General features: G+C 41.0%; 2 protein-coding genes across 4 annotated transcripts in view; one reads left to right on the forward strand and one right to left on the reverse strand.

Moving 5' to 3' along the window:
* The window catches only part of LOC144602290 (galanin peptides-like), a 411,360-nt gene that overhangs the window by 61,271 nt on the left and 336,860 nt on the right, over positions 1-13,229 (forward strand). The gene's annotated exons all lie outside the window — the stretch shown is intronic.
* hps5 (HPS5 biogenesis of lysosomal organelles complex 2 subunit 2) overlaps positions 1-13,229 on the reverse strand; it is a 41,276-nt gene that overhangs the window by 19,335 nt on the left and 8,712 nt on the right. For all 3 annotated transcript variants that reach the window (XM_078415191.1, XM_078415190.1, XM_078415192.1), the window contains 7 exons: positions 12,408-12,472; positions 11,549-11,741; positions 9,969-10,099; positions 8,318-8,533; positions 7,126-7,197; positions 6,944-7,032; positions 2,779-2,957 (listed from right to left, as the gene is read on the reverse strand). In XM_078415191.1, coding sequence (XP_078271317.1) covers positions 2,779-2,957; positions 6,944-7,032; positions 7,126-7,197; positions 8,318-8,533; positions 9,969-10,099; positions 11,549-11,741; positions 12,408-12,472 — 945 coding nt within the window. The remainder of the gene's footprint in view (positions 1-2,778; positions 2,958-6,943; positions 7,033-7,125; positions 7,198-8,317; positions 8,534-9,968; positions 10,100-11,548; positions 11,742-12,407; positions 12,473-13,229) is intronic.

A 13,229-nucleotide genomic window follows, 5' to 3' on the forward strand; every position in this document is an offset into this window, starting at 1 on the left:
TCAGAAGGGAAAATCACAAATTATGAGAACTAGGGAGGAAAATGTCGCTAACATTGAATTGTTGGGCAGGCTTGAAGGGATGTATGACCAACTCCTACTTCCATTCCCAGGAATGAGTAGGTTAACATATTGTGAGCGTTTGACAGGACTGAGCCAACACTCGCTGGAATTTAGAAGAATGAGGGGGAACCTCATTGAAATGTACAGAATAGTGAAAGACTTGGATGGAGTGGATGTGGAGAGGATGTTTCCATTAGTGGAAGAGTCTAGGACTAGAGGTCATAATCTCAGAATTAAAGGACGTTCTTTTAGGAAGGAAATGAGGATTAATTTCTTTAGTCAGAGGGTGGCGAATCTGTGGAATTCTTTGACACAAAAGGCTGTGGAGGCCAAGTCAGTGGATATATTTAAGGCAGAGATAGATAGATTCTTGATTAGTACATGCGTGTCAGAGCTTATGGAGCAAAAGGCAGGAAAATAGGGTTAGGAGGGAGAGATTGATCAGCCATGATTGAATGGCGGAGTAGACATGATGGGCTGAATGGCCTAATTCTTATCCTATCACATGATCATTTCATACATTATTATGTTTACATGCAACAAACCCATTAAGCCAATATCCCTGAACTTTAACTCACCACTGGAGTTACACCACACGGAGGCCCAAATAATTAATAGCCCATGTGATTACTGGCCACCCACATATAATAACAGGTAGGCACAAAATGCTGGAGTAACTCTTCACTCTTTAGACTGAAGAAGGGTCTCGACCCAAAACATCACCCATTCCTTCTCTCCAGAGATGCTGCCTGTCCCGCTGAGTTACTCCAGCATTTTGTGTCTACCTTTGATTTAAACCAGCATCTGCAGTTCTTTCCTACACATATAATAGCACCTTCATCCTGCAATGCTCACACTAGAGGAAGATAATGAAGGCTCCCACATGGCGGCACAGTGGCGCAGCAGTAGAGTTGCTGCCTTACAGCGCCAGAGACCCAGGTTCAATCCTGACTATGGCTGCTTGTCTGTACGAAGTTTGTACGTTTTCTCGGTAACCTGTGTGGATTTTCTCTGGGATTTTTGGTTTCCTCCCACACTCCAAAGATGTATCCTTTGTAGGTTAATTGGTGGCATAATTGTAAACTGTCCTTAGTGTGTGTCGGGCAGTGTAAGTGTGCGGGGATCGCCAGTTGGTGAGGACTCGATGAGCCGAAGGGCCTGTTTCCGTGCTGTATCTCTAAACTAAACTAAATAAAGTAGAACAGAAATTACCACAGCTCCTAAACAAAACCTTGTATATGATAAATAATCCTCAGCTGGTACTCAACCCACTTCTGCTTCAAATAATTTTCATCACTCACTGATAACACTTTTTATATAAATCAGAAATTAAGCCAATATCCCTGAACAGTGCATTCAAACCTCATTTCAGGGACTACAAAAGAATGTTGCTGCAGTGTAGAAAAATAAATGAAATTGTCAAATCTGCTGGAATCTGAAACAAAACAGAAATGCTGAGAGAATATGAGCTTGTTATGCAACATATGTGGAAGAGAAACCAGTTAACATTACAGGTGGAAGATCCTTCATCTGCACTGAGAGAAAGAGAAAGCGATTTAGTCTAAGTAACAGAGAAGGAGAGGAAATGAAATGCTTGGAACAAAAGAATTATCAGTGATGGGATGAAATGATGGACACCCATTGAGTGGGCAGTTGAGTTCCTTTATCTGTGTAATGGTTTCTAATTTTATGGAGTCTGGGTAATGTCATGGAGTCTAACCTACCTTGCCAAAATATACAGAGTTTTCCAGACTGAGGCCACATACAAACTGGAAGATCAGCACCTCATATTCCACTTGGGTAGCTTATAACAGAATGGTATGAACATTTAATTCTCCAATATCAAGAAATATTCTCCCCCCCCCCCCCCCACTCCTCGTCACATGCTAAGCTTTGCTCCAGCCCACCTATCTTTTCCAGTTTTCTTCCACTATTCCAGTCTGAAGATGGATTCCGATCCAAGACATGGTCTGTCCATTCCCTTCACAAATGCTACCTGATCAGCTGATCCACCAGCATTTGTTTTTTGCTCAAATTCCAGCATCTGCAGTTTCTTGGGTCTCCATATCACCTGATAGCAACTATGCTTCATACTACAGTAAGTAAACTTCTAAAGTACTGCAATGATTGGAAAATTCTTTGGAATGTCATAATTTTAATGTGAAAGAATCTATACATCTATATACTAAAACTCTCGTTTGTTTGTTTGTTTGTTTGTTCCTGAAGCACAGCTAAAACAGTACAGGATAACGCAACAATTTTAGGCCCCCTTACTCACCGTCGTCCTTTTGGTGCTAATGGAAGGTTTCACTGAAATCGGTATATTTTTTAAGTTATTCACGTTTTAAAGTATAAATCTCTCTCCTAGGGAGGGCGGGGGAGGGAGGGAGGGAGGGAGGGGGAGGAGGGAGGATAATGGGGATGGAGTGGGTGATGGGGATGGAGTGGGTGAGGAGGGGAAGGGGGAGGGGAAAGGGGGAGAGGGGTGGAGGGAGGGGGGGAAGAGGGGGAGGCGAGGGGGGAGGAGGGAGGGGGAGGAGGGAGGGGGAGGAGGAAGGGGAGGGGGAAACGGAGGGATGGGGAGGGGGAGGGAGGAGGAGAGGGTGCTGCACCAATGCAGGAGAGGTTTGGGTCGAGTTACTTGGTCTAGTAACTGTATAAAAATATATCGATAAGAGCCCAAGATTGCTAATCTCAATAAGTCATGGCATAACTCACCCTGCTCTGAATAATGGAATGCTGGAAGAGGCAACAAACTTGTGTAGCTAGAGTCCACATCTCCTGCCGTAGTAGACGTTCGATACATCGCTCCCCTGACAGTAGACGCATGTGAGTTATCCGCCCATCACCATGAAGACAGAACAGTTTGTTTTTGAAGATGGTCACATTTTGAACATCTGAAAAGGAAAAAAAACAAGGACAAATCACAAATAACAGGAAAGTCATAGTTACAGGGAATTTTACAACCTTCCAGAATAATGAAATTTTACTATTAATGTGCGCACATCTAACATGTATGCAAACCTATGTTATGAAAAAATGCTCCAATTCACAGCTGATATAAAATGCAGGGCCAACCCACAGCTCTCGCCATGCCCATTGTAATCATCATATGAATGTTGATGTCCCAATGGCCTGAAGTTTCCAATAGTCAACAGTGTTTAGTCTTATCAAGAATCTCTAGAGGCCTTGCCCCCACAATGCTCTAATGCTCTAAAAGCCCTTAACAGGAGGCAAACTGAGGGCAGAGCTTCACCTTCTGTCAAAATAGTGATGGTTTAAGAAAAGTTATTAAATGTCTTCCATATAAAGAAACATAAAAGCAATTTAAATTGTTTTAAATAATTAAGTCTTCAAGAAATCATATTTAATGAAAATATTAAAATACTGATATGTAATTGAAGACTAAATAAATCAGCTGTCCATCATCCAAATTTCATTGAAAATAATGGGGATACTGATCCCACTAATGCAAGATCATAACATTAGCATTTACCAGAGCAGAGGCACTAATGAACTTGCATCTCTCATTCTATTCACCCCAGATTTACCCAAGTCCAAGATGTATTTGCAGGAGCTAAATGTCCCCTAAACTCAGTAAATATTGTGTAGTATCTGAAATATTGGAGGAGCCAGGCATAATATATTATTCAGGCATTTAGTTGGACAATTTAGGATCAGGTAGAATGAGCTGCATCTGGTTAATACTTGCCTTCTGGTTAATACTGACTCAAGTATTCCAGAAAGATAAAAATGCTGAAGGAGACCTACTTGACAATAAAAGCTTCAATCAATTAACAAAGCTTATCAGATTTTTCTCTGTGTTATTGTTGAGGGTTTCAAAAAAATGAACCAAAAAATGACAAATGAATGTATGAAAGTAATGACCACACTAGTTCAATCTTGTAGATCACCATAGCTAAATGGCAACATGAACTACCTGAATTCGCATTTCAAGAATACCCAGAGCTAGTAGTTATCTCCCAGTGTAAGTGAAGATATATCAAAGAATTCACAAAACAAATATAAAAAGCAAGCATCAGAATACATGTGGGAATTACAGAGACATGGCTGCAGGAGGATCGGGCCTGGGAACTTAATATTCAGGGTTATACATCCTATAGAAAGGACAGGCAGGTGGGCAGAGGCGGTGGGGTAGCTCTGCTGGTGAGGAATGAAATTCAGTCCCTTGCGAAGGAAGACATAGGGACTGATGAAGTAGAGTCACTGTGGATTGAGTTGAGGAATTGTAAAGGCAAGAAGACACTAATTGGTGTTATCTACAGACCCCCAAATAGTAGCCCGGATGTAGGGTGTAAGATGCAGCAGGAGTTAAAACTGGCATGTAAGAAAGGTAATGCCACTGTGGTGATGGGGGATTTCAATATGCAGGTAGACTGGGAAAATCAGGTTGGTTCTGGACCCCAAGAAAGAGAATTTGTAGAGTGCCTCCGAGATGGATTCTTAGAGCAGCTTGTAATGGAGCCTACCAGAGAAAAGGCAATTCTAGATTTAGTGTTGTCCAATGAACCAGATTTGATAAGAGAACTCGAGGTAAAGGAACCGCTTGGAGGTAGTGATCATTATATATTTAGTTTTAATCTGCAATTTGAGAAGGAGAAGGTTAAATCGGAAGTGTCAGTGATGCAGTTGAACAAAGGGGACTATGAAGGCATGAGAGAGGAGCTGGCCAAGGTAGACGGGAAAGGGATCCTAGCAGGAATGACGGTAGAACAGCAATGGCAGGAATTTCTGGGCATAATCCGGAAGACACAGGATCATTTCATTCCAAAAAGGAAGAAAGATTTTAAGGGGAGTAGGAGGCAACCGTGGCTGACAAGGGAAGTTAGGGATAGAATAAAACTAAAAGAAAAGATGTATAACACAGCAAAGAGTAGCCGGAAGCCAGAGGGTTGGGAAACTTTCATAGGACAACAGAAGGTAACAAAACGGGCAATACGGGCTGAAAAGATGAAGTACGAGGGGAAGCTGGCCAAGAATATTAACGACAATAAAAGCTTCTTTAGATATGTTAAGAGAAAAAGAGTAGCAAATTCAAATGTGGGTCCCTTGAAGGCAGACACGGGTGAAATTATTATGGGTAACAAGGAAATGGCAGAAGAGTTGAACAGTTACTTCGGATCTGTCTTCACAAAGGAAGACACAAACAATATCCCAGATGTACTAGAGGACAGAGGATCTAGGGGGGTAGAGGAACTGAAAGAAATTTGCATTAGGCGAGAAATAGTATTGGGTAGACTAATGGGACTGAAGGATGATAAATCCCCTGGGCCTGATGACCTCTGCATCCCAGGGTCCTCAGGGAGGTGGCTCTAGAAATAGTGGACGCATTGGTGATCATTTTCCAATGTTCAATAGATTCAGGATCAGTTCCTGTAGATTGGAGGATAGCTAATGTTATCCCACTTTTCAAGAAAGGACAGAGAGAGAAAACGGGGAATTTCTGACCAGTTAGCCTGACTTCGGTGGTGGGAAAGATGCTGGAGTCAATTATTAAAGCGGTAATAACGGTGCATTTGGATAGCAATAAAAGGATAAGTCCAAGTCAGCATGGATTTATGAAAGGGAAATCATGCTTGACTAATCTTCTGGAATTTTTTGAGGATGTGACAAGTAAAATGGATGAAGGGGAGCCAGTGGATGTAGTGTATCTAGACTTTCAGAAAGCCTTTGATAAGGTCCCGCACGGGAGATTGGTGACTAAAATTAGAGCACATGGTATTGGGGGTAGGGTGTTGACATGGATAGAAAATTGGTTGGCAGTCAGGAAGTAAAGAGTAGGAGTAAACGGGTCCTTTTCAGAATGGCAGGCTGTGGCGAGTGGAGTGCCGCAAGGCTTGGTGTTGGGGCCGCAACTGTTTGCCATATATATTAATGATTTGGAAGAGGGAATTAGAAGCAACACTAGCAAGTTTGCAGATGACACAAAGCTGGGTGGCAGTGTAAACTGTGAAGAGAATGTTAGGAGGTTGCAGGGTGACCTGGACAGGATGAGTGAGTGGGCAGATGCGTGGCAGATGCAGTATAATATAGATAAATGTGAGGTTATCCACTTTGGCGGCAAAAACAAGGAGGCAGATTATTATCTCAATGGAGTTAGGTTAGGTAAGGGGGAGGTGCAGCGAGACCTGTGTGTCCTTGTACACCAGTCACTGAAAGTTGGCGTGCAGGTACAGCAGGCAGTGAAGAAAGCTAATGGCATGTTGACCTTCATAACGAGAGGATTTCAGTAAGGAGTAAAGAGGTTCGTCTGCAGTTGTACAGGGCCCTGGTAAGACCACATCTGGAGTATTGTGTACAGTTTTGGTCTCCTAATTTGAGGAAGGACATCCTTGTAATTGAGGCAGTGCAGCGTAGGTTCACGAGATTGATCCCTGGGATGGCGGGACTGTCATATGAGGAAAGAATGAAAAGACTAGGCTTGTATTCACTGGAGTTTAGAAGGATGAGAGGGGATCTTATAGAAACATATAAAATTATAAAAGGACTGGACAAGCTAGATGCAGGAAAAATGTTCCCAATGTTGGGCGAGTCCAGAACCAGGGGCCACAGTCTTAGAACAAAGGGGAGGCCATTTAAAACTGAGGTGAGAAAAAACTTTTTCACTCAGAGTTGTGAATTTGTGGAATTCTCTGCCACAGAGGGCAGTGGAGACCAAATCACTGGATGGATTTAAGAGAGAGTTAGATAGAGCTCTAGGGGCTAGTGGAATCAAGGGATATGGGGAGAAGGCAGGCGTGGGTTATTGATTGGGGACGATCAGCCATGATCACAATGAATGGCGGTGTTGGCTCGAAGGGCAGAATGGCCTCCTCCTGCACCTATTTTCTATGTTTCTATGTAACCTGACACAATCTTGTACCTTTCAGCTCACTCCAGAAGAGCACCTGAACACTCTGCGGAATAAATACATATATCCCTCGGTCTGTCCAGCTCAGAACATAATTCTCACTGTTGGGGAGGATGAAACAGAAATGCCAATTATTAACAGTTATCTAATAAATATTCACAGGTCCATGTTACATTCTATTCATTTATGCTCACCTTAAACACAAGAGTCTGGGAAAAGAGATAGATTGTGGAGAAGAGGAAGTCATGTTGTATTGCAGCTCACATCTGAAAAGGAAAGTAATATCTTTCTGAATAAGTATCAAAATACAAAAGAAAGAAATAGCAGGTACAGTAAATTACTATCCTACTGATATTGGAAATTCAACTTTCACGAAAAATTAAATGATATTGGTGAAGGAACAATTTTTTACCCATGTTTATAGATGACACTATTCAAAGACAAAATGTGGTGTGGATCAGAACAGTGAATTAAATTAATGTAGACAAACTAACTAAAAGATCAAAACACTGGTAGATGTACGGTAGATATTATTTTCCTGTGATTCAGCACAGATAAATGAGAATGGGAAAAAAAATGAGTGTCATAGCAAAGTAAAGAGATTTAGATTTATAAATCACTATATACTCCGTTGGATTAAAAAAGTTGTCACAGGCCAAAAAAAATGTTTGGCATTATCAAACAAGGGGATTGGAGTTCAAAAATGGGAAAAGGTGTTGCATCTATTAGATCTCTGGTTAATTAGATCGTAACAACATTCAATTTTGGAATCAAATATCAGGAAAACAATATTTGTGCTGAAAAGGGCACAAATTTAAAACATTTACTGCCTTCAGGATGCATTTTTCCCTACTGAGCAAATCAGTAGTGAAAATCTGAAACTCACATCGCCAAAAAACCTGGGATTCCAAATGAATTAAAATCTTCACAACTGACAACAGTTTTGTTGGGCACGTCAATTTAAAGGACAAGAAGCAAGAAATGGTAAATGAACGTGAGGTACTATCAGCTTTAGGGTGCAGAGTGGCACACCATATTGGTGGTGCTGCCTCCCACTCGATCCTGACCTCTGCTACAGTCTGTCAGGAGTTTGCATGCTTTAATTCTGAACATGTGGGTTTCCTTTGGGTAATCTGGTTTCATTTCACATCCCAAAGACATGTCGATTCTAGGTTATTTGGCCACTGTAAATTGACTAGTGCAGATGAGTTGTAGGGGAAGAAATAATGGGCACATGAAAGCAAATGGGTTACAGGGAATAAGTGGAAAATTGGTTATATGGGGTTGTTTTGAGAGATCCTAATGGGCTGAATGGCCTCTTTCTATGCATAGGCATAGATAAAATGATAGTAAAGAAAGAAATATATCAGTCATACACAGCAATACCTGAGAGAGACAATGGGAAGTGGAGGTGTTCCCAATAACTGTTTGAATTGGTGTGTGCTCAGCACCTCTCCTTCAAAGTTCACCTCCCACATCCGTGAACCAGGGCGCGCGCAGAAGATGAATGGGTGCGGGCTTCCAGCACTCTTTGTCCCTGGTAGGAAACAAGCTCCAAATTCTCCATCTCGCTCCTTATTCCCAATTTTCCAGAACTTCTCTCTGTTATGAAATGTATCAATGAAGTCAAACCTGATTGCTTCCAACTCTTTACAGTTTTGTGACTGATATTAACTATAATTATTTATAACCAATTACGACCATTCAACTCTGTTTTTAATCAGTATCACAATCACTTGAACTCTTCCTTTGTCCCGCCCCTCCTGACATCAGTCTGAAGAAGGGTCTCGACCCGAAACGTCACCCAGTCCTTCTCTCCTGAGATGCTGCCTGACCTGCTGAGTTACTCCAGCATTTTGTGAAATAAATACCTTCCATTTGTACCAGCATCTGCAATTATTTTCTTACATCACTTGAACTCCCATCACTTCAGGGCTATTTTATTTGCTACTTTTCCCTTCATCTTTCTATTTAAATAACAATATTCTAAAATAAAGTCCTGTTTTTGTTTACTATAGGGCCAGTTTCTTCTATGAGAGATCTGGACTCTGAATAGAAATGCAAAGTTTTGCTCTTCAGTATCAATCTGACATTCAATGCAGGTAAACTCATCAGTTCAGTGGTTTGTTTGACAATATAAAAAATGAACATGGTCTAAAACAATAGCAACTTGATAATGTAGTAGAGTGTCCCAATTTCAATGAATATGTATAAAAAAAAGTTAAATATGTAGGCTGGTTTAGCCAGAAACCATGCGCACGAGGGGAAACTCCAGATTCAATGACAATGAGAAAGCTACAAATTGCAGTGGATTTGCGCTCCACCGCGATTTCTCCTCAAGGTATGTCCACCGTTAAGCTACAAATTGCCATCAATGTACTTGGATGAATGGGAGTTGCAGGGTGTTGGAGGAGATATAATTTTTTTTTAAAGTATTCTTGTCCAATAACCAGTTAGTATGGCTTCAAGTATAATTACTCTTGTGCATCTATTATGGTTAAGCTCTGACACAGATGTCATTCACTCTCCAGTTAAATAGCTTCTATCATGAACTACATGATGGATGGGGTGGTAAGTAAAGAAATTTGAAATGTGTTGGTGAAATAGTGTCCTAACAAGAATCAAGACTTCCTGTAAGGATAAATTGGTATTTTTTTTAAAAGAATGACTTGGCTGGCTAAATATCGACAGTTTCCAAGTAACAGTGCATTGTCAAATGCTCTGCAATCCCCCTCCTACAGATTGGTCTCTCCATTTCATGGCAATAATATTCTCCAATATTCCTGCTGGGAAAATAAAATGGAACTGCAAGCCAATTAGATGATCTGTGCTCTTTGTAATACATTCTCCGTAATCCAGCCATCAGACACTGCCTTACATTAAGGGAAAGTAGAAAAATCTTCAGCATCATTTCAGTGGAGCCTATCACCAAAACCAATGCAGGGATAAAAAGCAGGCTGACTCAGTTTAAATACAATTAAAAAAATCACAATGGCAATATTCAAGGTCACAATATACGTGGAATTCTGACAAATACCTCTCTGTGTCACATAGATAGCAACGGGTGAGAGAGGAGATCAGCAATCTGCCCTCCAGGTAGTCAAGCTGCACCACACGTGAGTCCACTGTTGTAATCACCTGAACTGGAAACATCACAAATGCAGCAGCCTAATTCAGAATAAGAAAGCAATCAATAAAGTAAACAGGAATGATCCCAGTGTCACCCAACATCCCGCACCATACCGCATTTCCACATCTTAAAACATATTTTCGCTAAGTTTTCCCAGTTCTAATGAAAGGTCAACAAATTGAAACTTTGACACTGTTTCTCTCCCAACAGATGCCATCTGATCTGGTGAATATTTTCTGCATTTTCCATTTAATTTCAAATTTGCAGCTTTTGCAGTATTTACCTTTCGGAGTCCATACTCAAAAAAGTATGTTCTCACACCCACCGAATCATGACTCGATTTAACGCAAGTGTAAATTTCAAATATAATTTAAATTATTAAAAAACCTTTCCTCTTCTCATCTCTAGCCTGTCTCAGTTATAAATGCATCATTATCAGGTTCCCTCAAGGTCCATGGAGGGAACATTTGCGATGTGCGAGGTCTCAGATGCCTGGAAAATAGCCAATGTTATACCTAACCATGTTCTCCAGAGCTGCTGCCTAACCTGTGTTGGAAGAAACTGCAGATGCTGGTTTACACCGGAGATAGACACAATATGCTGGAGTAACTCAGCAACATCTCTGGATAAAAGGAATGACATCACTCATCCTTCTATCCAGCATTTGCTGCCTAACCTGCTGTTACTCCAATGCTTTGTGTCCTTTTTAACCAATGTTGTCCTCTTGTTTAAGAAGGGCAACAGTGACAAACCAGAAAAGTATAGTTAGATAATATTGTTTGGAAAAATGCGGAAAATTAGGAAGGTCCTATTTCACAAATTTAATTGCATGTCACCTTATATTCTAACTCATTCTATTGCAGAAGCTGCCATATATATACCTCTACTCAAGCCCCCCTAGCTTCTTACTAGCATATCAACTTAAATCTGGCACTCCCATCATGATTACTTTCCTGTGTGTTTCTTCATTTGTTTATATTCTTCACTATGTGTAATAACCCTTTAATTAGAGATTTACCAAGATAAAAATGAGACGTGCTTTGAGTGAAAAATGGCAGTAGAATTACATGAAAAACTGACAAAAAGTGTGCTTAACAAATTACTCAAGGTAATTTCCAGTAGCACTTACTGTAACAACTAGCGGGCCTTTGAATGTGGAAGGAAACCAGAACAAGTGGGGAGAAACCCAGACAGCTACAAATAAACTATGCATGAACAGTACTATAAATGATGTTCAAACAAGGGTTGCTGGAGCTGTGAGACAACTACACTGTAATGTCACTGTTCTGAAGCATAGTGCAGCACTAGCCGAAACTTGCTAACAGCCACCCCAGAAATGAACTCTGTGATCGACTGACGCGTTGGCTCAATTGGATCACAAGCTTATCATCAAGGAGTGCTTTTGAAACATTTGACTGTGCGTATTGTGTGAAGTGGATGGGATTACACAGCAATTAGTTCATCACTGTAAATAAAGGAATACAGACCTTTCCTTGTTTTGAGGAATTAACTTTCAGGACGGAAACTTTTCCAAAATTGTCTCCCACAAAGATTCTGAGAGCAGCTGTATCCCAGCAGAGGTCAGTGACTTGTCTACCTTTGTGCTCTGACGACACGTAAATTCTCTCAGGTTTTCCACGTCGTTCTTGATGAAGTTCCCATACAATCACATGACCTTGGCTGCAAGAAGAAACAAACCAAATAAGTGGAACACTCTGTCATCTAGGGGTTTATTTAGTAGAGATCAAGAACAAGTCATCTACTATCCAGATAACTTATCTCTGAAGTGGGTTTGTAACAACACAAAGAACCTTTCTCTCGACACCAAACATCAATAACAAATGCAATTATGCTGCCCAGTAATATATGCGCTTTCACTCACTCAGCACTCATGCATAAGCTTTTATGTGCCCTAGCCTTCTCTCGCTTGGAATAGGGCATCACCCAGAGTGTATCCTATGATAGGCAGAGTACCTAATTATGTGGATTCATTAATGCTCTAATTTAAAACATTTTCATCTATTGGTACCTGGAGAAAGAGATGAAGCATTTGCAAATTTGTATTCTTACTTGAAAATCAAAAAGTTGCAGAGGCTGGAAATTGGGTTAATATTAGAGATGAATAAATTTACAACAAAACTGGCCAGTTATGACATAGAGAAAGCAAGTTATCTGAAATCACTATGCAACATTCTGGCTGCAACAGTCCAGATGGAAAATGAGGTGTCAGGTGGTAGAACACTTTTGTCTGGTCTCTTCCAAATGGTAATTTGCCTCTGTTAATTGTGAAAAAAGTTGTATGAGAAAGAATCCAAAAATGAAAGCTTAATAATAGAGCACACTAACCTAGTTGATACAGCGACATAGTCTTCATCATGCTGACAGCAAGCAATGCAAGTCAGTGCTCCTTCCTGAAGGACAATAATTTATTAGAAATTTGCATAATTCATAATCTGATAAAAAGAAATACTTTCATAGCCTACACATTTTTTTGTTCATATTGCTTGGTTGTCCATGTTGGCTGCAATGCCACATGAACATTTAGTGAGGGGAAATTAGAGAGTTGTACAACACAGCCCACCACGTCCATGATGACCTTTTAGCCCACTTATCCCATTTGCCTGGATTAGGACCATATCATTCTATGCCCATCCTATTTAAGTGTGTCTACATACATCTTAAACATAATTGTATAAGAAAATAACTGCAGATGCTGAATTATTTACATCGGCGAAACCAAGCGCAGGCTCGGCGATCGCTTCGCTGAACACCTGCGCTCGGTCCGCATTAACAAAACTGATCTCCCGGTGGCCGAGCACTTTAACTCCCCCTCCCATTCCCAGTCTGACCTTTCTGTCATGGGCCTCCTCCAGTGCCATAGTGAGGCCCACCGGAAATTGGAGGAACAGCACCTCATATTTCGCCTGGGCAGTTTGCAGCCCAGTGGTATGAACGTCGACTTCTCCAACTTTAGATAGCTCCTCTGTCCCTCCCTTCCCCTCCTCCTTCCCAGATCTCCCTCTATCTTCCTGTCTCCACCTATATCCTTCCTTTGTCCCGCTCCCCCTGACATCAGTCTGAAGAAGGGTCTAAACCCGAAACGTCACCCATTCCTTCTCTCCCGCTGCCCGACCTGCTGAGTTATCATATCATCATATCATATCATAT

The sequence above is a fragment of the Rhinoraja longicauda genome, chromosome 18 (assembly GCF_053455715.1).
Source record: "Rhinoraja longicauda isolate Sanriku21f chromosome 18, sRhiLon1.1, whole genome shotgun sequence".
Classification (NCBI taxonomy): domain Eukaryota; kingdom Metazoa; phylum Chordata; class Chondrichthyes; order Rajiformes; family Arhynchobatidae; genus Rhinoraja; species Rhinoraja longicauda.